Source organism: Pteropus medius, unplaced genomic scaffold (assembly GCF_902729225.1).
Source record: "Pteropus medius unplaced genomic scaffold, Ma_sr-lr_union100, whole genome shotgun sequence".
NCBI classification, from domain to species: domain Eukaryota; kingdom Metazoa; phylum Chordata; class Mammalia; order Chiroptera; family Pteropodidae; genus Pteropus; species Pteropus medius.
The window spans coordinates 3,276,344-3,301,266 of record NW_024350397.1 but is presented as its reverse complement, the minus strand read 5'-3'; the positions used below and the strand labels follow the sequence as shown (position 1 = coordinate 3,301,266).

The 24,923-nt window shown below is 34.3% G+C and overlaps 1 protein-coding gene across 7 annotated transcripts in view; it reads left to right on the top strand.

The window, feature by feature from the left end:
• ARHGAP12 (Rho GTPase activating protein 12) overlaps window positions 1-24,923 on the top strand; it is a 115,350-nt gene that overhangs the window by 37,454 nt on the left and 52,973 nt on the right. For all 7 annotated transcript variants that reach the window (XM_039839748.1, XM_039839749.1, XM_039839752.1 and 4 more), the window contains exon 4: window positions 24,003-24,266. In XM_039839748.1, the coding sequence (XP_039695682.1) occupies window positions 24,003-24,266 (264 nt within the window). The remainder of the gene's footprint in view (window positions 1-24,002; window positions 24,267-24,923) is intronic.

Sequence of the window (24,923 nt, the reverse complement as noted above, 5' to 3'; positions counted from 1 at the left end):
AATTTCTTAGTTTTAATTTTAAATACTAAATATCAGTAAACGATATTAAAACCTACATGAACAAAAGCTCTTTGGTGTCTCAAGTAATTTTTAAGAGTGTAAATGTGGCTATGGAACCAAAAAGTTTGAGGATTGCTGTTTTAGCAAAATGGTCTACATTTGTCTAATGGAAAGTGGTATTTAATTGAGGACTAACAAGATTCTTCTCCTTAGCATCAAATCTCTTTATATACATACAGGGTCTACGTTAGTGGTTGATAAAAATTTTTTGAGAAAATGTTTTAAAATTTGGCTAAATACTTTTTGGCTAAACTGTCTGAGTTGAGAGGCAACTGCTAGATGAGTATTTTGTTAAAGTCTGTATCAGTTAATTTGGAAAGCATATAGTCAGTGGTGTTTTAACAATGCATAGAACTAAATTGAATTTTTTTGGTAAACATATATTATGAACTATAGTAATGTAAAATGTTGGAAATGTCTTGCCTTAGAAAGAGTTTGCACTTATATCAAGAATTATTATACATAAAGTCACATTCCCACAATGAAGGTACAATGTGAAATTACTCAGTTTCAAGATCTGAAAACCTTGAATTTGCAAAAATAGAAATGACAAGTGAAAGACGTGTCTCTAGTTAGATTGGGAAAGAGGAAGGAAAGATTTGCTGTAGTCAGACTATTTTAAATATTTTTTTGTGCTGAATTAAGAAAATGGAAAGCTTAGCAAGAAGAAAACTTCTTACTATATTGGTTCTTCCTTAAGCATAATATGCAGTGTGAGAGATTCTTAATTAGTGATTTTCAATATTTTGATATAAAATGAATGAAAACAATCTCCTTTCATCTGTTTAGCTTGTTGAACTAAAATATGAAGCACGTTTAAGCAGGGGGATAATAAATCTCACAGAGTAAATATTTCTTAATGCAATGAAACCTCACTCAGTTTTCCTGGGGGACAAAAGGTTTTGCCTTTTGAAATTTTCTTATTAATAGTTACTGAGATATCCACTTATTGAAAGCTTTCTGTTTGCTAGATAAAATGCAAAGACTTACCTAGTTTCTGCCTTTAAAGATCTTATAGTTTAGTGTGTTTTAGTCCACCCTCTAGCATTAGTAAGAGTAACATTTGAAAGATTATTGGACCTTTTTTTTTTTTTTTTAAAGAACCAGACTTCTGTAGTTAGTATTGTTACTATGAGTTGTCTTTAGAGTAGTATATTTGTTTGTTTGTAGTGTCTCTGGGACATACTCAGTGTTACTTTTGGAGATAAAAAAAAATTGTACTATCAGATATTATTGCCTAATTTGCCTAAATGAAGATGTTGAAAAATTCCAGGTAATAGTTTTGGTTAGATAGGCTTTGACTATGATAATTTGTTAAATGTAGATGTTCACTTCTTTTTTAAATCCGATAAAAGAAAATATGTTTGAACCAAAAAACAAAAAAACAAACACTTGTTTCCATTACTTTCTAAGTTAGAAACACTTGTTTCTCCTCCTCTGTGAACTCTTATAGTGTTTATTATTTCCGACATTCATTTAAAACCCTATAGATGTAGATTCAGTCTTATTTTAGTGACTCCACTCTTTGAATTTTACTTACCACTCTTGACTTTTTAGTTAGCGCCCAGAGCATACAGCTGGCCGCCTTTATCTTTCGATTTAGTAGCTTCTTCACAAATGAAGATGATAGGAAATGTTAGTTAAAATCTCATTAGTTCCTAAGCACATAATCTAGTGGACTGGTTCACAGTGGGGAAGTTCTGCCTTTTCCTCTCTGAGAAACTAATTGAAAGCAGACAGAAGTGTAATGCTCTAGTCAGAAATGTATTTGAAACGCATTTAAAAAAGAAATTGGTGGGTGTGTCTTGGGAGTTATTTTATAATATCCGAGTGATATATATATATATAAAAATATATAATATATATATATTTTTACTACAAAGTAGTGAAGAACCATGAAAATTAATCTTGAGAATTTTTTTTTTTCTGCTTAAAACTACCTAGTGCCTCATACTTACAGGTGCTCAGTAGGTTGGCTGACTGTGTACTGGATCAAGTAATCTGTTTCCTTGTAGATCAGACATTTACACTGTTAATTATCTTGCTTTAATTTTGCATAGTAAAATTAGCTGGAGAGTTAGAAACATTTTGAGTGTGGATTTTGGGTAGTGTTGTGGATGTGGCGACTACACTTTCCAAACCAAAAATCAGAACATTTGTTCTGATAAGTATGAGAAATGAGAATGTACTTCTGGGGACAGTGGGAGACAGTGTTTGAAATATGAACTGAGCTGGATAGTTGCATGCTCATAGAGAGGATAGCATTATATAATTATTTAAAATATTTACTGATTACTTATGCTGTGCCAAGCACGTTTTAGGAAGCAGAACAGTATTTTCAAATCTTTTACTAAAAGGTAGGCAAACTGAAATTAAAGTTGAGGAACTTAACACTTAATATTTTTTGTTAGTGTTTTTCTGTTTGTAGCTTCAGGGAGAGAGAATGTGCAAGTTCTTAAATGTGAAAATATTTTACACTGTGTTAACAAAAGTATTTATTAAACACCGTTTTAGGAGATTATTACTATTACTTCTACTTGGTTGAGACACCATAGGGGTGAGTAATAGCCTGGACTTTGAAATCAAATAGACCTAGTTCTGAATCTTGGTTGAGCAACTTCCTCATGAGGAGGAATAATTAACTCCTGAGTGTTGAGAAGATTAATGAGATAAATAAGTGAAGTGCCTCAGAATATATGCTTAATAAATATTAATTGCTAAAGGAAAATTTTATTGAGAAAAAAAGACAGTTTGAAACTTTGTGGATTTCTATTTGAGACCCTCAAAAGAGCTTTTCTAACTTACAAGAAGGTAAGCAAAAAGTTTTAAATGTACGAGCAGCATATTGATTTAGAATCGATTTTTTTAAGGGGAACGTGTGTGCTTTATTTTATGTATTGTATATATATTTGTGGACCTAGGACATTGGTTCTTGTTTTTTTGCCTATATGGATAATGTTACTGCTTTAGGCAAGATTTTTTATTTTTAATTGAATTTATTGGTGTAACATTGGTTAATAACATAAGTTTTGGATGTACAATTTTAAAATACAACATATGTGTACTCCATTGTGTGTTTACCACTCAGAGCCTGGTCTCTTTTTGTCACCATATATTTGACCCCCTTTACCTTCTTATTCTGTCCCCCACTTCCCTTTTTTCTGGTGACCACTGTACTGTTGTGTGTATCTATGAGTTTGTTTGTAGCATTTTGTTTTATATCCCACGTGTGAGTGAAATCATCTGGTTATTGTCCTTTTCTCTGTGATTTATTTCAGTTAATGTGATACTTTCAGGATCCACTCATGTTGTCGCAAATGACAATCTTTTATCTTTTTTTTATGGCTGAATAGTATTCCATTGTATATCTGTACTACATCTTCTTTATCCAATTATCAGTCATAGGACACTTGGGTTGTTTTCATGTCTTGGCCACAATGAATAATGCTGCAGTGAACATAGGGATACATACATCTTTATGAATAAGTGTTTTCAAATCTGGGTCGTAGATACCCACAAGAAGGATTGCAGGTTCATATGGTAGTTCTAGTTTTAATTTTTTGAGGAACCTCCATGTTTTCCATAATGGCTGCACCAGCTTACATGGTTCCTTTTTCTTCACATCCTCTCCAACACTTACTTATGTCTTGTCTTATTGATAATAGTTTAGGCAAGTTTTTAATTTTTCAACATACCATTACTTACTACATTTATGATACATTTGATAATCCTTTGTCAACTTTAATATTCTTATGGAAAACTGATATGACAACAGGTTTGGGAGAACTTACGGTGTAAAGTCTGGGAAGTACACTTTTACTGCTTTGAGTCTTGCTTCCCATACCTGAGTTGCAAAGCTTCTCAAAGAGAGATTTGTCTGTTACTTTTTTCTCTCTTAAATTAGGGATATATTGAACATTTTTTGAATGTAAAAGTGAATGAAAGAGAACATAAAAAGCTACTAGTGAAATTGAGAGACCTGGACATTAAAGAGTATGACTTTACAGTTCTATTTCCTAATTAACATAGTATACATTGTCAAACAAATATTTTTTCCATTGGCACAAATCCTTTTTTTGTTTTTCTAATTTAGTCAGTAATATACTTCCAAAAAGGAATTGAATTTTGGTATGGTTTACTTTCTGTATCTTTTAACTATTAACCCTAAAAATTTAATATTGTTATAGTTATAACTTTAATAAAGTTTTTACTCATTAATAAAGTGTAAAGGCAGCATAGTATAAGAGAGGCAAAGATCATGGATTCTGGAGCCAGGTTGCCTGTGTTCAAAGTCCAGATCGGTCACTTTCTATTTGTCTGACTCTGGACAAGTACTCAGTTTTTTTGGACCTATTTCCCCATCTGTAAAATGGGAGTGATAGTAGTACCTGTGTCATAAGTTATTATTAAAGTTAAATGAATTAATATAAATACTTAGAATAGTGCCTGGTTCACAAAATATACTATATAAATGGTTTCTATTATTATGTATAGATGTACTTTTGTTACTTTGATCTCAGACATGCAGATAGAACTATATATTTTTGACATTTTAACTAAAAATAGAAGGAAAAATAGCTTCAGCCTGTTGTAATATTTACTTAGGAATTAAAATTTACTTAGCAAGAAAACGTATGACTTATAAAAGTCAACTATGAAAGAATTAAAGAATTAAAGGTGGAACTTAGTTAATTACTAGAGATACTTTGATATAGATGCTTATGTGATGTGAGGCTATCTTCTAGATAAGCATTTTTCTGAGACCATAACAAGGCAGGGTATATGAAAATAGAATCTGCAATGTCTTTCTGTGTTTCAGAGAAGTTTGAATCCCTCAAACAATAGTTTTTTAATATCCATTGTGAACTAGGGGATTTTTTTCATGCATATTTGTTAAGTATTTTAATCATTTTTTTTTATTTGAAATGGAAGAGAAAACACCAGTGGAGAAGAATAAAATAAAACGAAAATTATGACTTTGGATTTACTGGAGTAATTCATTTGTGCATTCACTAAATAAATACTTATTGAGAACCAGCTCTATACCGTGTGTTATACAGGGTTCTGGGGATAGGGTGATGACAAAGAGTATATCTTGTAATAGAACCATTCTTTATGGATGAATACTAGATACTTATGTAGAATAGTAGATTATTTCTGTTGCTTCCCTTTTATCTTCCATAAGAAAAAATTTAACTGGTCATCCCCTGGCTGCTGGGAGTTGTTAAAAGTACATGCAAAGAATGACCAGAAACCTTGTAGAAGTGTGTAGGAGCCATTATTGTAACCATCAAGGAACTATATAGGATATGCTAATATTCTGTAAGTGTAGGCAATGATGCTTTTAGTTATGGGATTTATTTGAAAATAGAATCTGCCAGACTAGTGTCAGTCTGTTAATCTATATTGACTTAAAAAACAAAACAAAACAAAACAAAAAACCAAACAACTAGAGCCAAGTATGAGCATTTTAAGTGATTCATTGGGAAGCAGGTAATGAGTATGATAAAGACGTGAATAGGATAATATATGAGGTCAGAGGAAAAATGTGTTGGGAAGAGTAAGTTAAATAAGTTGAACAATTATTAAAGGTAGAGATTCTGCATTTAATTTTTGAGTCTTTTATTTGGGCCGGGTTCTAAGAAAGTTTTATTTTTAAAATAAAAATTTCCTTTTTTAAAGGAAACCATTAAAGTTCTTTCTGATAACTCTCTTAATAGTTAAGCAAGAGAAATAGTCTTGTCTTTTAAATAAGTATTGAAACTTACATGTTAATTAAGAAAATCAGTTGAAACTCACCATTAACATGAAAGTGACATTTTTACATAGCTGAAGATTGCATTTTCTCTTCATCCTTTCTGATGTTTGTAGGAGGAGAATGCCAATGTTTAAGGGATCTAAATTTTGTAATTATTTAAAGTGATTTCTTTGGAAGAATACAGTATAATACAGATTCATCTAATTCTTATGTACTTCGTTTTAATAAAATCTGGCTTAAAATGGGGTGGGCATTTTCACAGGAGTTGGCAGACTTTCTGTGAAGAACCAGATAGTAAATATTTTAGGTTTTGTGAGCTACACAGTTTCTGTCCCAAGTTTTCAACTTCACCATGGTAGCATAAAAGCAGCCATAGACAATATGCAACAAAAGGAGTACGGCTGTGTTTCAGTAAAATTTTATTTACAAAAACAGGCCACAGCTTAGATTTGGACCAGAGTTTACCTATCCCTGTAACTAAAAGGAAATGTAGGGAAATGCTGCACTATTTTTTTTTCAATTTTCATTTCTTGCCTTATTTTAATAAATGTAAAATACAATACAATGCTCAAATACAAAACTGCAGAAGCATTACCATGTAGATAGTATCTGAGGCTTCTGAAACAGAACTGTTGCTATTATTTGATTGCTCAAAAAGTTCATCAGCTGGTATAAGACAGTTCACATTTTTGTATTAAAAGAAGCTCAGGAGTTTCATTGTGAAATTATAGAATTGCAAGATATTCGAAAGTTAAAAATTCTATTTCCTTACTTCAATTAGAATTTTTAACTTTCAGTATTTTAGAGAGGATTTTATGAATTTGACCTCAAAAGCAAGGGAAGTAAAAGCAAAAATAAATGAATGAGACTATATCAATAAAAAGCTTCTGTACAACAAAAGAAACCATCAACAAGACAAAGAAGGAGCCATCTGAATGAGAGAAGGTATTTGCAGACAGTGCTTCCAATAAGGAATTAATACCCAAAATATACAAAGAACTCATACTACTCAACAGTAAAAAACTAAATAATTCAATTAAAAAATGGGCAGAGGATCTGAACAGACTCTCTCCCCAAAAGACATACAAATGGCCCACAGACAGATGAAAAGATGCTCAATTTCACTGACTAGCTCTTAGGGAAATGCAAAGCAAAATCACAATGAGATACCACCTCACATGTTAGAATATCATCAACAGAACAAGTAATAACAAGTGTTGAGAGGTGGTGAACCCTTGTACACTGCTGGTGGGAATGTAAATTGGTACAGCCACTATGGAAAATAGTATGGAGGTTCCTCAAAACACTAAGAATAGAACTACCACATGACCCAGCAATCTCTCTTCTGGGTATCTTCCTCCAAAATTTAAAACCATTTATCTGTAAAGGTATATGCACCTGAGTGTTCATAGCAGCATTATTCATGGTGGTCAAGACATGGAGACAACTGAAGTGTCCTTCCATAGACGATTGGCTAAAGATGTGCTACATATATACAATGGAATATTACCCAGCAATAGGAAAAGATGAAATACTGTCATTTGCGACAACATGGGTCTTGGAGATTATCAAGCTAAGCGAAATAAGTCAGAAAAAGTTGAGAATCATATGATTTCACTTATATGTGGGATGTAAAACTGAAAGCAACAAATGAACAAGACAAAAAAACAGACTTATGGACAAGGACAACAGTTTAGTGGTTACCAGAAGAAAGTGTGGGCGCGGGGGTAGGGGGAGGGTGGAAAGTCAAGAAGGGTCAAATATATGGTGATGGAAGGAGATTTGACTTTGGGTGGTGAACACACAGTACAATATACATATGATGTATTATAGAATTGTACACTTTGAAACATAATTTTATTAACCAATGTCACCCTAAAAAAAATCAAAAAATTAATGGGTAAACTAAAGAAAAATAGCTTATTTTGAAATATAACTAAACATTTTCTAAATACTAACATTTTGTGCAGCTTGATACATCCGTTTTCTAGCCAGTGAAATATAATTTAAAATTTTTATTATCTGCTAAACATCTCCCTTTGGTATGTTAGATTTTCCTTCACTTGATTTGTCATGCTTATTATCGAAAAGCATTGTTAGGACCCATGTCATATGGATGGTATATTACTAACATATATATGGAGATTAGAACTTTTTGTTTTTATAGAAGAACCATCTATTTCATATTTCAGTTAAAGTCAATTTTTTGACAGTTTAGTTACCATAATTTAAATGTTATGGAAAAAATCTGTTTATCAGTTATAATAACTTTATAGCCAGCTATTATTTAGGCATAATAAAGTGGGAGTGTGATCTTTTTAATTTTTCAGCTACAGATTTAAAGATTTAAATGGGAATTAATAAATCTCAGTGTTCCTCTAGTAAGTAAATGTAATTAGAAAAGTGGTATGGCTACTCTTATAATAGTTACTTTCTGTGGTATGTCGTTATTAAAATATAATAGTTTTTCTCTTAGTGTCTTTACTAAAATAGAATCTGAAGACAGAAAACTGATAACCAGACTTGTTTGTTCCTATGGCTAGCACTTTCTTCTGTTAAAAGGAACCAGGCATCTTTATGCCACTTTCAATATGTCTCATTCTGAAGAGCAGCAGTATCTCAAAAGGACACCCTAGACAAGAAGTTAATACATCTTAACTGAATTTAGATCTGTGCCACAGATTTTCTCATCTGTCTGCTTTATATGTAGAGATTTCTGATGCCTGAATGAAACCTTTTTTTTTTTCTTGTGAATGTTCAGATACCTGATGAAAAGAAACAAGTATATAAATAACTAATTTGGAACCATAGGGAGCTGACATGTCTCAACTGAGCCTTGCAACAGGGTAGAGTAAATTCTGAGTCTTTAGAGAAGGGTCAGGAGTTAATTTGGCTTATGAGAAACATCTTTTGGATTTAAGAATCTTTTCTAAAAGTTCTGAACCGAGAGCTAGTTTTGATGAGAAGGAGAATTTGGAAGGGCCCTAAAAGGAGACTCAGGATCTTGGAAAACAGACTACAGTTTGACTAGCACTAAGTTTTCATAGAATTGGAGCATGTTTATTAGATGATTTTCTTTTCTGCACTTTGAAATATAAGTAGATGTTTTATATTTTTCTCCATGGGAATTAGGGATATATGAGGAGATCGAGAGGAACAAAATTAAATTGCTGCTGGTTTTCTCCCTTCTTTTGGATTAATGATCTTCAGTGCACATGTATGATGTTGAGAAGTGAAAAATGTGTAAAATATCAATGTTCTTTTTTAATGATGCCCTTCAGAGCTAACAGTAAAGTTTTATTTGTGGAGTTTCAAAAGACTAGAATTCTATCTATAGAGTTGTATTAGTCAGGGTTCTCCAGAGACATAGAACCAATAGGGTATATGTAGATGTTTATGTAAGAGGAGACTTACAGGAATTGCCTTATGCAGTTATGGAAGCTGAGAAATCCCACAATCTGCTGTCTGTAAGCTGTGGAACCAGGACAGCCAGTAGCATCATTCAGTCCAAGTCCAAAGGTCTAAGAACTGTGGAGAGTGGGGATCCGATGGTGTAAATCTCTGAGTCATAAGACCTAAGAACCAGGAGAGCCAATGTTTGAGGGCAGGAGACCATGGCTGTCTCAGCTCAGGTCGAGAGAGTGAACTCATCCTTCCTCTGCCTTTTTATTCTGTTTAGGCCCTTAATGGGTTCGAGAGTGCCCATCCCTCTTGGTAAGGACAATCTCCTTTACTCAGTTTGCTAATCTCTTCAGGAGACAGCCTTAAAATACACCCAGAAATAATATTTTACCATCTATCTGGGCATCCCCTTAGCCCAGTTAAATTGATACATAAAATTAATCATCAGAGTACCTGAAAGAATTGAAAGTAGGGACTCAGATCGATTGTATGCTCACGTTTATAGCAGCATTCTTTCTAATAGCCAAAAAGTGGAAGCATCCTAAGTTTCCATCAAAGGATGAATAATCAAAATGTGATGTGTACAATGGGATCGTCTTCAGCCTTAAAAAGGAAGGACATTCCGATACATGCTACAACACGGATGAATATTGAGGACATTATGCTAAATGAAATAAGCCAATCTCAAAAAGACAAACATTGTATGATTTACTTATATGAGGCACCTAGAGTCAAGTTCATATCATCAGAAAATAGAATGTTGGTTGCCTCAGGGGCTAGGGAGTGGGGAGATGGAGAGTTATAGGGTGATGTGTACAAAGTTTCAGTTTTGCAAGATGAAAATGTTCTGGAGATGGACGGTGGTGATGGTTGCAAAGAAAGAAGGGCTGAGAATGATTACCTAGTGTCTAGACAAGCATCAGCGTATGAAACTTTAGGATGAGCTGCTCATTCAAAATGGTGCTAGACTTTTGACTGTCATAATAGAACATTCCTACTCTACCTCACCCATCTGATCTTTCCTTACTCTACTCTGTTTTATCCATCAGGAATTTGGAGAACTTGCTAATGGAAACTGAGAGCTAGTACTCTCATTGTGGCTTATCATGAGGATTACAATTCTAAGCACAGTGATTATATTTCTGACTTAAAGTGAACCCAAAATATGTATGACCGTGAACCAGCCCTTCCTCCTTGCCTACTCTATTTCCTGGGTAAACTTAAGTTTGAGTATTGACCTCCATGAGTATCATGTGTTCTTGTCTCCATAGCTTATGCTGCAGAAGTTTGTAAAGAGCATTCAGAATTGTTACTTGGGTTTAAAACTAATGGTTTTTTCTCCTCCACAAATTTTTTCTTTATAATCTCACTTCAGAATAAATATACTCATTGAAGAATAAGTTAGAAAATACATACAAACAAAAACAAAACAGCCAGCCGTAATTCCATGAAATAAATTACAGAGACTTACATAAAATCTTGATTTTTTTTTTCATTCGTATGTATGTATGGATATATTTTTATATTTGATTCATACTATATGGGTCTAAATACCTATTTTGAATATCTTTTAAGGAATTCATGGCTTAAGAATTTGTTGTTAGTGTAAAGTGGCCGTTAAAATGATGGAAAATTATATACTTTTTATGTACTTTGTATAAAGTTTTCAATATAGCTTTAAGAAAATAATGCTTTAAACCTATGAACCCAGTAATGGGTTATCCAAGCAACTTTTTACAGTGTTCTCATGCAAACTTGTTAATGAATTGGTACATGCGGTTAATTAGAAACCCATTTATTTGGTTGTGTTCATTTGAAGTGACAATTTATAAATTCTTTTCCTTAGATAAAAGTTTTTCAAAATGTTTTATTTCAGAATCTTATTTTTTTTTGAAACAAACAAAAAAGGAATAATTATCAGAAAATGAGAGGAAGGGTGGCATATTAACTGTTTAATTGTGTATCATAACTATGGATTAATTTTGTATCTTTTTTGAAATTTATTATTTTTTTGCTGTTGCCAGAAACCTCAACTTCTAACCTTAGACTTACGCATGTATATGCCTTTAACATACACAGATTCATTTGTTTTTTTTCCATTTGTAATTAATTGTACCAAAAACTTTTTACTCTCTAGAAATTTCAGCGACAGAGTAATCTTTAGTCATCCTCTGAATGCTGATCATACAGTTACCATTCAGGTCCCGAGGGAGGGAGATTTGTAATAATGAATGGCAGTGTACCAGGCCTTTGTGTGTTGCTTCATCAGCATAAAATCGTAACTAAGTCTTGCTATCTCAGCATAATGTCCTACTGAAGAATTTTGTTAGCTTAACTGACCAAGGACAAACATATATCTGGTTGAATACTTGTAACACAAATTGAGGTTTCATCAATAAATGTTAGTTTCTAGCAGCTGTCTTTTTTTATCTTTATATTTCATTAAAATATTTTGTAGATTGGGAAAGCAGTTACCTGGCTCACATTATATCTGCTAGTGCTGCTCTAGATGCATAGGAAACCTATGACTTTGTTGAGGAATTGAGGAGTATCTTAAGGAGAAAGTGACCTTTGAACCAGCTCTTTATGGTTTTATATGTGAATTACTGGTCATTGCTTGGGGGCAGGATATCCCAAATAGAAGGATAAAGAAAAGATTTGAAAGTAATTGGGAGGAATGGATAGCATGACATTAATAGTAGAAGTGTGAATAATGGAGTTTTGGAGTGAAGAATGTAAAGAGAAGGGGAATAAGATGAGGTAGAAAAGATTATTTGGGACTGGAGTGATCAAGAGCCTTAACGTCTGTGCTGTTATATTTGAATAACTTCTATCTCTATTCAGTGAAATGTTTGCTGGTGTTTTTAAGCAGGTGAGCAACAAGATCAGATTTTAGAGACTAACTATTGTTACTGTGAAGGATCAGTTGGACAAGGTGAAGATATGGAGGCAGTGATCATTCAGCAAGAGGACCTAGACTAAGGTGGTTATTGTGGGATAAGAGCAGAAAAAATTCAAGATATATTAGGAGAAAGATTAGTAAAACTTAGTAAAAAGAAGAGACACAAGACGACTGAGTTCTGATTGAGTAGCTTATGATGCTGTTATTTGAATTTGTGAATATGCAAGGATGATGTGCTGCAGAAAAAAGTTGAGCCAGAGTATATATATCAGTGGAGGATCCATGCTAGTAGGTCTTTTAAAATACGTGTCTGTCATTCAGAAGGGAAAGGTCGATGTTAGAAAGAGAGGGAGAGGCGGGAGAGGAGGAGAAGATTGAATTTATTTTAGCAGTGGAATTAGGTAAGATTTCCCAAGGAGACTGTGAAAACAGGAGTAGGGAATTCATTTTAGTGTATGGATTTCATGATTGCTTCTAAAAGCAATTCTCATTCAGGAACATATTGAATGATTACTGTGTGCAGGTGCTATGCTAAGCATTGAATATGAAGAGTTAACAAAGCAAACATTCATGCCTTAAAGATAATCAAGTTCTAGAGGGAAAAGGAGACAAGTAAATCTAGGGTTATAAGTACCACGATGAACTACAGAGTAGTAAGGCTGTAGGAGAACACGCCTGTGAGGTTATAATAGAAAACGACACTGGGGAAGTATGGGCTTGATTTTGAAGGGGAAATAATAATGTCTTTTGTTCCTTTGTTGGCAAATCTTTAACCTATGATAAACTTCTTCACTGTATATACTATGTATGTTTTGGACCCTTTTACCCAGGGCTTTTCACTATGGTGTCTGTCAGCTCTTACGTACAGATAGTCTTAGCTACCAGTGATTTTGGTATATAACCTAGAATGATTGCTGTCATTTGGCAGTTATTATTGCAGGTTGGTAACACAAATGACTTCATAGTCTGCTTGTGTATGGCTTTCTACAAATAAGGATTTGGCAGGCCTCACAGCTTTCCTAGGATCCTGCTTTATTTTTGTCTGTGTCAGGGGAGCAGGCAGACAGACCTGTGATGGTGTGAAGGAGATGTTCAGGTTATTGGCTAGGGTGATCAAAGGAGGGGAGGAGGACAGAAACAGGATGAAAGATGAAGGGCTAAAGCAGTTTCAGTATATAAATAAAAGGTATCAAATCTTATAGGAGTTGAGCAACCTTGAGTTGCAATGATAAAAAATCACCTGGAAAAAAAAAACCAGTAAGGAAAAGAATTTATTACCATGAAGATAATATCTGTTAAAGCTTTTTGCAATACTCACTTCACTTAGCTACCAGTTATGTTTCATTATTGAAAGGCTGCTTTTCATTTCTTTTATTATATCAGCTAAAAACAGATTTTGAGTGTGCTTGGAATGCCCTTCACTACCTCTCTTGGCTCACTGGGCTTCCTCCTGCTTTCCTTTACAGATCCAGTTAAACCTGTGCTGTGAACGTTTTCTGAATATGTCTCACTCTCTTCTTTCAGTTTAGTGCCATTTTTTGTGCTTCCAGAGCATCCTGCACTCACACCTCTCCGTAGCACTTAGCTCATGCCATTGGAATTTTTTTTTTTTAACCTGTCTCTTCCTCTTTATACTAGGCTGCTGGCTCTTAAGGACTGCCCTATTTTCTTTTTTTTTTTTACCTTTATTTTTGTTAAATTTATTGGAGGTGACATTGGTTAATAAAATTACAGGTTTTGCATGTATAATTCTATAATACATCATTTGTGTATTGCATTGTGTTCACTACCCAATGTTAAATTTCTTTCCGTCACCATATATTTGACCCCTTTTACCCAATTCTCTACCTCCCTCTCTCCCCCACTCTCCTCTGATAACCACTAAACTCTTGTCCATGAGTCTCTCTTTGTCTTGTTCATTTGTTGCTTTCAGTTTTATATCTCATATATAAGTGAAATCATATGGTTCTCAACTTTTTCTCTCTGGCTTATTTCACTTAGTGTGATAATCTTAAGATTCATGTTGTCACAAATGACAGTATTTTATCTTATTGCTGAGTAATACTCCATTGTATATATGTACTACATCTTTTTATCCAATCATCTATATAAGGACACTTCAGTTGTTTCCATATCTTTATCACCATGAATAATGCTTCTGTGAACACTGGTGTGCATATATCTTTACAGATAAATGTTTTCAAATTTTTGGAGTAGATACCCAGAAGAAAGATTGCTGGGTCATGTGGTAGTTGTTTTCTTAGTGTTTTGAGGAGCCTCCATACTATTTTCCATAGTGACTGTACCAATTTACATTCCCACCAACAGTGTGTAAGGGTGCCTTTTCTCCCATATCCTCTCAACACTTGTTATTATTTGTCCTGCTGATTATAGATATTCTAATGAGTGTGAGATAGTGTATCTCATTGTGATTTTGCTTTGCATTTCCCTAACAGTGAGTGAAGTTGAATATCTTTTCATCTGTCTGCGGGCCATTTGTATGTCTTTTTGGGAGAAGAATCTGTTCAGATCCTCTGCCCATTTTTTAATTGAATTGTTTGTTTTTTTATTGTTGAGTAGTATGAGTTCTTTGTATATTTTGAATATTAATTCCTTATTGGAGGTGTTCTCTGCACATGCCTTCTCCCATTCAGAAGGTTGCTGCTTTGTCTTGTTGATGGTTTCTTTTGCTGTGCAGAAGCTTTTTAAGGAACTGCCTTTTTTATTTTTTTATCTCCCACCTAGCTCATAGTTCTAAAATATTAGCTAAATAAGTAAATTATAGAAAAATATCAGTATTCTTTAAGGTATAGAGCTTGAAATCTCAATGCAGTCATGCATTAAGATGTTAACATTAGAATTTATAAGTTTTTCTATCTTAAAACTATTAAACCCAGGTTCATATGTTTTTCTACCCTAAAATTTGGCTTTAAGTGAAAAGACTGCTTTTTGGAAACTTACACTTTTCAGTTAAGATTGATATGTAATTTTGCAGTAGTGAAAATAAAACAAATTTTAGTCCTCTTTCAACTGAATATTGGCTTATTGACAGTTTTTTCTTCTTTTTTTCTCTATTCTGTTAACTGGCTCAATGTTATAATAATTAGCAATTATGGTAAGGCAGAATTTAAACATGTAAATTACCAAAGGCACAGAAATGTCTTTTTCCTGCATGAATTAAAATAGAACTTTAAAAATAATTTAAATTTTGATTTGGAGTTTGATACTTTGGTAAATGTTTTTTTTTTTTTCCCCTGTTTGTTTCCATAAATCTAAATCAAAGGTATGATTATTGGCTGTAATTATTCAGTAATATAATTCTTTATTTATAGTAAGGCGGATACCTAAGTATTAGTATTGTGTAGCATATGCTCATTGAGAAACAAGATGTAGCTCTTTAGTTAATGTGTATTCTGCCTTCTCTAAAGTTTATTTCGCCAGCAATTTTTGAACTACATAATGTCAAAAGTAAAAAGAAAACAAATCTTAATATCTTGGATATTGAAAAAGCATGGATTCAAGTACAAGCTAAGTTTAAAGCTACCTTCTTTATATATGATTCCCTAATTTTTCCTTTCTGTGGATAGTGGGAGGACTATTTTAGTCTATGTATAGATAAAGTGGAACAGGCCAAGTCTTTTTTTAAATATAAAATTGGGTCATGTACAAAGGTACTGGTCCCAATTCAGTTATTAATTAATGACAGATATGGCCTATAAAATTAACTTTTTTTTCTCTTTTTAAAGATTTCTTTTTGGTATGAAAAATCTAGTTATTTTTGTTGGTTACAGTTCATGCACAAGATTGTTCATTTAAGTGCATAATACTTAAGTCCTATAAATATTAGAAAACATTTTTATTTGATTTATATATTAGAAATACTTCTTTTTGTGGATGATTATTTTAACTCTTCTTCCTTTGACTTATCTGCAGAGTAAGAAGCAACTGGTGGTATTGACTTCAGAATGGTCTTTAAGTGTTTGTATTTTTTTATAATACAAACTTATTCAGCCAGGAAGATAGAGTTCTATTAGTATCTTCCGAACAATAGTATATATAAAAATTACATAGGGTACTTAAAAATACAGATTCTTGCCTACTACCCCCCACTACCATCCACTCCCAGTAACTCTGGGATACGACCCAAGAATTTTAAAAGCACCCCTAGATGAATCTGATATAGATGATCCATTTACCACCCCTTAAAAAACACTATTTTAAATAGCGTCAATACTATTGTTGTCACTTTTATGAGTCAGTGGACTAGGCAGTTGCCCGAGATTCTTATCCTAATCAAACTCTAAAGGTAATAATTCTCATTGTAATAAAATTGGAAAATAAAGCACATAGAAAAAAAATCATACATAATCCCATTATCCAGAAGACACTGATAATGTTTTAGTTTGTTTTTCTTTATACTTATAAATTTTTAGTTGGAATTTAATTGGAAGTTAGAAGCAGTTTTATATTCTGCTTTTCTCATAAATCTCATAATTTATCGTGTTAGTAAAAAATCATTAGCATTTTCAGTGCTTGTGTAGTAGTGTATCATTATTAACTATTTCTCTGCTGGATATTTAGATTGTTCCTAATCTATTTCTGATAAATAACATTTGAATGAATATTTTTGCTGGGAAAATTTTTTCTACATCTGAGATTCCTCTGCCTCCTTTGATCAAGATCCTAAAAGCTTTTGAAACATACTGCCAAACCATTTTCCAAAAAGGTTCAACTAATTAAAATTACCAACAGTAAACTAAAGTTGTTACATTATACTTTCACCAGCATTGAGTGTTTGTTAAACACATTTTGGTTCACTAGAGAAAGTGGTATTTAATCACTTAACCATCCCTTATTGTAGTTAACATATTTTGTAAGTATGTAAAAATTAGATTGATATTTTATGCTAAGTAGTTTTCCTACCAAGAATTTATATTTTCGAGAGTTCTTGAGGAAAATTGTTAGCGATCAATCAGTGGTAATTCCATTGAATTTTTCTCAGTGATTTGAGCCATTGGTAATAAATATAGACAGTTTCTTTTTGCCAGAGATGCCAAGTCATCTTCTGTCTCTTCCCACACACTTTGGAAACTGAAAGTTTAGGCCGATTTTAAGTGTGGAGTTAAATTAAGAAAACAAAGGTTCTGTATGTGCGTGTTAAATATTTTGTGAGGATTACCTTATTTTTCCTTTTTCAGTTACAGTTGACATACTGAAGAGGAATTTTTATTCAAAAGGCTAATCAGCTCTCCTCTGCTTCTGTAAATATGCTTTCTGCATGGGCTGTACTGGAAATTGACTAAAGACTCATTTTCCCTTTTGTTTGATCTAAGCAACAAATGTAACTGTTTGTACCTCCTAGCAACTTCCAGCGCTTTGTAACACTTTGTAACTACCGGTAACCCATAGCAACTCCCACCCTTTGTAACGCAGTGTAACTACCTGCAACTATAGCAACTTCTCCCACTTTGTAATGGTCTGAGGACAAATTAAACAATCAGCCCTGTCAGAAAGGGCCCATAAAGGAATGTTGCAACTGAGCTCCAGGCCCAGATCTTCAGAACGCTAGCTCCTCTGAGACCGCTGGTGTAATAAACTTGAGTTCTCCAACTCTCCAAGTGCTGCTTGGTTTCTTGCCAGTCTAATTTTGGATCTTTTCTGCATCAATACAATATTATATTATTAGTTTCAGTTGTACAGCATGGTGATTGGACATTTATATAACTTACAAAGTGATCACCCCAGTAAACCCAGTACCCAGATGATATCATACATATATTACGGTACTTCTGACTATATATATATATATATATATATATATATATATATATATATATATATATATATATATATATATATATACACACACCACCTCTTCTTTATCCATTTATCCATTGGTGGACAGCCAGGTTGCCTCCGTATCTTGGCTATTATAAATAATGCTGCAATGAACCTATGGATGCACATGTCCCTTCGAAGTAGTGTTTTTGGTTTGTTTCAATAAGTACCCAGAAGTGAGATTACTGGGTCCTTCTTTGTCTATTGATATAGCCTTTGCTTTAAAGTTATTTTGTGTTATATAAGTATGTATTGCTACTCCAGCTTATCGTTTGTTTGCATTTTCATGAAATATCTTTTTCCATATCTTTACTTTCTGTGTGTCTTTGGATCTGAAGTGAGTCTTTTATAGGCATCATATGTAAGGGTCTTGTGTTCTTATTCATTCAGCCACCCTATGTCTTTGATTGGATTGTTTACTCCATTTAAAGTAATTGTTGATAGATAGGTAGTTATTGCGATTTTGTTATTCATATATTTGAACTTTTTGTTTTTCTTAAAGAAGTCACTCTAACATTTCTTGTAATACTGATTTGGTGGTGGTGAACTTTTCTTATCTGGAAAGCTCTTTATTTGTCCTTCAATTCTAAATGATAGCTTTGCTGAGTAGAGTAATCTTGGTTGTAAGTCCTTGCTTTTTTTTCATCACTTCAAATATTTCCTGCCAATCTCTTCTGGCCTGCAAAGTTTCTGTGGAGAAATCAGCTGACAATCTTATGGGAGCTCCCTTGTAGGTAACTAGATACTTTTCTCTTGTTGCTTTTCAAATTCTCTCTTTGTCTTTAACCTTTGGCATTTTAATTACGATGTGTCTAGATATGGGTCTCTGTATTCATCTTGTTTGGGACTGTCTGTGCTTCCTGGGCTTTTATGTCTTTTTCCTTCGGCAGGTTAAGGAAGTTTTCTCTCATTATTTCTCCCAGTAGGTTTTTAATTTCTTGCTCTCTTCTCCTCCTGGTACCGCTATGATGCGAATGTTGTTACACTTGATGTTGTCCCAGAGGCCCCTTAAACTGTTCTTAATTTTTTAGATTCTATTCTGATTGGGTGTTTTCTGCTACCTTATCTTCCAAATTGCCGATTTGGTTCTCTGCTTCATCTCATGTACTGTTGATTCCTTCTAATGTACTTTTTTATTTCACTTATTGAATCTTTCATTTCTGACTGATTCTTTATGTTTTCTGTCTCCATTTTTGTTTTTTATCTTTTTGTTGAAGTACTCACTGAGATCATTGAGCATTCTTATGACCAGTGTTTTGAACTCTGCATCTGGTAGATTGCTTGTCTATTTAGTTTTTTGTTGTTGTTGTTTGTTTTGTGGCACTTTGTTTTCTTTTATTTGGAACATGTTTCTTTGTCTTCCCATTTTGGCTGCTCCCTGTGTTTGTTTCTATGTATTAGGTTAAACTGTTATGTTTCCTGGTCTTAGTAGAGTAGACTTATATAGTTGTTGTCTTGTGGGGCCCAGTGGTGCAGTCTCCCCAGTTACCTGAGCCAGCTCTTCAGGTGTGTCCCTTGTGTGCATTGTGTGTGCCCTCCTATGGTGGTTGAGCCTTGGTTGCTGTTTGCAGATCAGTGCGTGGGTGGGGGGGTTGACTCTCAGGCTGAGGGTGGCTGTGTCTACAGTGAAGGAGCTGTTATACAGTTGATGACCCTAGGGAGCAGGATTTACTTTCGTGTGATTCTGATAGTGCCCAGTCTGCCCTTTGTGTGTGTCGTTTGTAGAGGTGGTTGGGTGGTGCTCTCATGTTATCTGAATTTGGCTACCAGATATATTAGTTCTGGGGCCTCTTGGGAGGGGCTCTCTTCCAGGCCAAGGTCAGCCACTGCCTGTGCCCTGCCCAGGGCCACTTGGTATGAGTGACAGAGTGATCTTGCCGCTTGTGCTGGGCTTGGAGGTGCCTGGAGGAGGTGAAGTTGCAAACCAAGGCCAGCTGCCGCTAATGCTGGGCTTAGGGCTGCTTGGCAAGAGGTATGGAGCATGCTGAGCCAGATGCTGCTTGTTTTGGTTTTGTGAAGCTTTGATAGATTTTAGGAAAGTCTGCCGCATGAACCAAGAGGCTTGGGTGGGCCTGCAAGTTGGGTGGGGCGGGGTCTCAGGGAATCACCAGAGCGGGGCAAATGGTGTTGCCCAGGTTGATTGAGACTCAGATATGGCGCCTGCCTGTGTCTGTACCCTGGGAGTGGGGCGGACTTGACAAAGGAACAATGGCGACAAAGGAACAATGGGTTCTGCCAGCATTTCTGTCTGGGAGAAAGCAGCCTTCCAGCCTTTGCCCTGAAGCGAGGCAGTTCTCTTCCTTTTTTGGCACCTTTCAGTCTGCTGCCTCAGTGCTGGAGCTCAGAGCAAGTGAGTTAGTAAATAAGTTTGTGTTTGCCTTTAAGAGGACTTTCTGGGACTTCTGCAGCCCTCTTTCTCACTCAGCCACAGTCTCTGCTGGTTTTCACAGCCAAAAGTTATGGGGACTTCTCTCCTTGGCACTGATGTTAAGCTGGGCACCCTTGCTTTTCAGTGGAGACTTCTACAGTTGAGGTGTTCCTCCCGATTTTTAACTGCCACTTGTGGGCATGGGACCAGTCTCAGTCTCACTTTTACTATATTATGAGGTCTGAGAATTCAAGACTTTTTAAATTCATGTGGCTACTTTTGTATATATCTATAGTTATAAGACTTCTTTCTGTTCAGCTAGACTTCAGGCAGTTCTCCTTGATGGTTGCCTATAGTTAGTTGTAATTTTGATGTGGTCATGAGAGGAGGCAAGCACAGCAATTTCTTCTTCATCTTGACTGGAACTTGAAAAGAAAGTTGTTATGTCTACTAGAAAGTGTTTCTAAAAAACAAATGAACAACATTTTAAATGACCATCCACTGAAAAATTTAACTAGTGGAAAGTGAAAATGTGAAATATTAAAGTTTTCCCATTCATTCATTGTCAATACATTTCTTCAAATTATATATTGTTCTTAGAATTACTGTTATATCTCTTTTTTTCGCATATACTTTCACCACGATTTCTTGATACATCAGTTTTGAAGAATACCAACAAAGTTTGAAGATTCCCTGATTTAAAAAATTAGAGACCATTCCCTCTCCTTTTCCTTTTTGCATGTTTGATATTTACCTAATTTCATTTCTCGTATTGTTTACTTTGTTCCTTAAGTAATAACTATAAGTCTGTTTCTCTGTCCTGTTCACTCACTGAGCTTGCGAGACTGTGCTTGGGCTTCCCCTCCCTGGGCTGCTTTCTGGAAACTACCTCTAGGGAAAAAGCCTGGGAGTGGCAGGGCCCACTGCCTTCGTTTCTTCTCTCAGGGATCACAGTCCTATGCTGCTTGTTGGACAATGCCTGAAAATACCTGTTTTCTGTATTTTATTCACTTTTCTGGTTGTTTATAGAAGGAAGGTAATTTTGGATCTTCATGGCTAGAAGCTGAAGTCTTTTAATTATTTATTAATTGCTGAATCTAGTGATTGGTTTCAGAGTCCTTATATTGAAGTCTTTGAGTTAGTACCGTCAAGTTTCCTCTTTTTTGAAATTTTCCTTGTTGACTTTTAAAGACTGTCTTTTCCTGTTACACCATCTACTTCTGACTTTTCTTTCTTCTCCTTTACTAGATCCTCTCTTACTTTGTCTGGCACCTTAATTAATTGCAGTAATACTTAATAACAACAGTAGTGATCACCATACCAGACCCTGTGCTAATCGTGTATCTGTATTCTAGTTTTAATTTGTAAAGCAACTGCTTAGTATTCTCCAGGGTTCTGTTTTTCTCCTCCTCTCATTGTGTACTGTCGTAAGTTACTGGCTCCACCTATATGGTGATGACTTTTACACTTAATTTTTAGCCCTGATTTCTGTACTGAGCTCCCAGTCTATATAACAGTCTAAGCATCTTCATCTGAATATTTTAAAGACCCATTAACTTAATACACTCTAAATGGTCTCCTTTTTGCTCCTCTTTTTATCTTATTCTTCATCTTGACATTACTTAATGTATGATTAAAAACACATACAAAAAATATGCTTCACATAAACAAAGATACAATCTGCATGTTAATTTAACCTTATAATTATTTCTTGAATCCAGTCCTGCTTCTCCATTCCTACTGTTATTTTATTGCAGCTTTCTTTACCGTCTGTACTAACCTAACTGATCTCGGCCTCTAGTTATGTCCCTTTAAAATCTGTACTATTTTTAAATTTTAAATCAGAATGTACTTTCTGTCTTAAAGTCTTCACTAGTTCCCTAAATGGTACTAAGTAAAGTCTATGCTTTTTTAACATGGCAAACGTCTCTTTCTGTCCTTTGCTTCTCCTTTAATCTTTATCCTGCTGCTCCTTTTACCTATTCTGTGAGTCAGCTTCATTCTCTGACTATACCATGCCTTTTTTCTTCTTCTTCTTCTCCAAACTTTTGTTCTTGCTGCCTCCTGCATCCCCAGCTTTTACCTGGCTAACTTTTATATAATTTCTAAGGCTTAGTCACTTGTTTCAAGTTCTCTACTTTTTTGCTCCCATAGTAGCTCATGTGTAGCTCTAGCATTGTGTCTATTATGCATTGAAATGATTTTTTGTTACACTTTTACTATATTATGAGGTCTGAGAATTCAAGACTTTTTAAATTCATAATTGTAATATTATCACCTCACTGAGTACTTGACACTCAATTCATTTTTAGATAATTTCTGTCTTGGGTGGTGATACAACTGTCCATCTTTTTCTCCAAACTAGAAATGTGGATGTTTTCTAGTTTCCTCTCACTTTATCATGTGTATCCAGTTCCAAGTCCTTGAATTTTACTTTTAATTGGGCATATATGTTTGTAGTCTTTAAGGATTCACATGTTTGTTCATTCATTCAACAAATTTCATTAAGTACTACGGTGTACTGACTATACTACATGCTGAAGATTACATTGAATTTGTAGACTTAATAGATTAACGCTGAGGTTTTATATGGCAAAGCAGTGGTTCTATATCAGGGACAGTTTTGTCCCTAGGGGACATTTGGCAATGTGGGGAGACTTTTTAGTTGTCACAGTCAGGGGAATGCCACTATTGTCTAGTGAGCAGAGGCCAGAGAAGCTAATAAACATTCTGCAGTGCACAGGGTAGCCTCCCACAGCAAGGAGTGATGTGTCCCAAAAGGCTAATGGTGCTGAGGTTGAGAAACCCTGTTGTAAAAGGAAAAATACACAGATATGAATACACAGGATAAAGCGGTGTTCTCAGATGTGTGCTTTCCCCCCCAGTAACTAGACTTCTAACTTATTACAGTTTACAGTGTCTTTATACAAATTGTGTGGAGAGTGTTCTGCTCTTGACTGACATCTAGTGAGACATTAAAAAAAAAAAAGGCAGTTTAAGATTAAGCATGCATTTCAGAGTTACTGCTCATTCTTATTTTTCCCCTGTTAGGAAATTCACAAATATGAAAACTAGGAAGAGATTAAATGATTTGTTTATGACTGCTGAGAAGGAATAGGGTGTAGTAAATTCTTAGTTGAAGTAATATATCTTTTTTATCTTTCATTTATATTTCTAGTTTAATATTAGAACTTCTAACATAAAAGTTGATAATTCTCTGTATAAATGCTGAGGTCCTCTAAGATTTTTTATATTTTAAAAATTCTCTAAAATCATAGAATTTTAGAGCCAGAGAAGACCTATGGTTGTTTAATCTAATTTTCTCATTTACAGAGATTTAAAAATTTAATTTCAAAGAGATGAAGTGATATAATACAAATTGTTAGTGCCAGATCTTGGAGTAGAACTCATAACTCCTTATTTCTAGTCACGTATTCTTTCAGGATGAGGGAAAGTTATTAATCACACTTTGGAGTATATTTGAATCTTTAAGTTTTTTCAGTAAAAATATGAATATTAAAACTTAAATTGTTACTTCATTAGAAAGGATACGTATACCTGTATGTATTTTAAAATGAATGTTAGTATCTATGTTTATAAATTTCATGTTTTGTTTAATTTTAATTTATAAAGATTATGCCAGTTTATACATGAATCTTCAAAATTTTTCACAGGCAACGACACCTCCGAATCAAGGACGTCCAGATTCTCCCGTCTATGCTAATCTACAAGAACTGAAAATATCCCAGTCTGCTCTCCCCCCGCTTCCTGGGAGCCCAGCAATTCAGATTAATGGAGAATGGGAAACTCATAAAGATAGTTCAGGGCGTTGTTATTACTATAACAGAGGAACACAGGAAAGAACCTGGAAACCCCCTCGGTGGACTCGGGATACAAGCTTCAGCAAAGGAGATTTCCAAAGTCCAGGAGATCAAGAGGTATGAGTAATCAAGGAATCGACCAGTGAGTTACCAAACATTCTCTCTTTTCGTTATTCAAAGACAAAAGGAATGAATAGGTTTGTATCTTGGTATAGAAATGGTAGAACATTTGGAAAAAATCTTCTTTCTAAGTTTTATTATATTAATGCTAGTTACTTCCTAATCTCTATAACTAGTAGACAATAGCTCACCTTGTAGTATGCTTACCAGCTCCAGAATTAACTGGATTAAAGTTGCTTTGTGCCAGTGGTTTCCCCCACGTGCTAATGTGCTAGTCAATACTAATTCAATCGTTGTTATTGCCCAAGCAGTGACATTTTTTAGAAAAAGAAGGAAAAAAAAATATGATATGACTTAGCCAGATACATAAAAACAAAATCATTTAACTAATTAAAACAGGCACTCTTCTCTATTGGTTTGGTATAGCCATCAAGATACTTCTTAATTTTTTGTTAGTACAAGATCACTTTTTATTTTAAGTTTTTTCTTTTTTGCGGGGGGGAGATCTTGGTCTTATTTATTTATTTTAATTAATTAATTTTTAATTCTTTAATGTCATCACATGCTTTTTATTTTTATGTAGGGGAAATAAGTATAATTCCTTTGCTACACATGGACCATCCTTAAGTCTGACATTTTGCTTTAATGTCATTC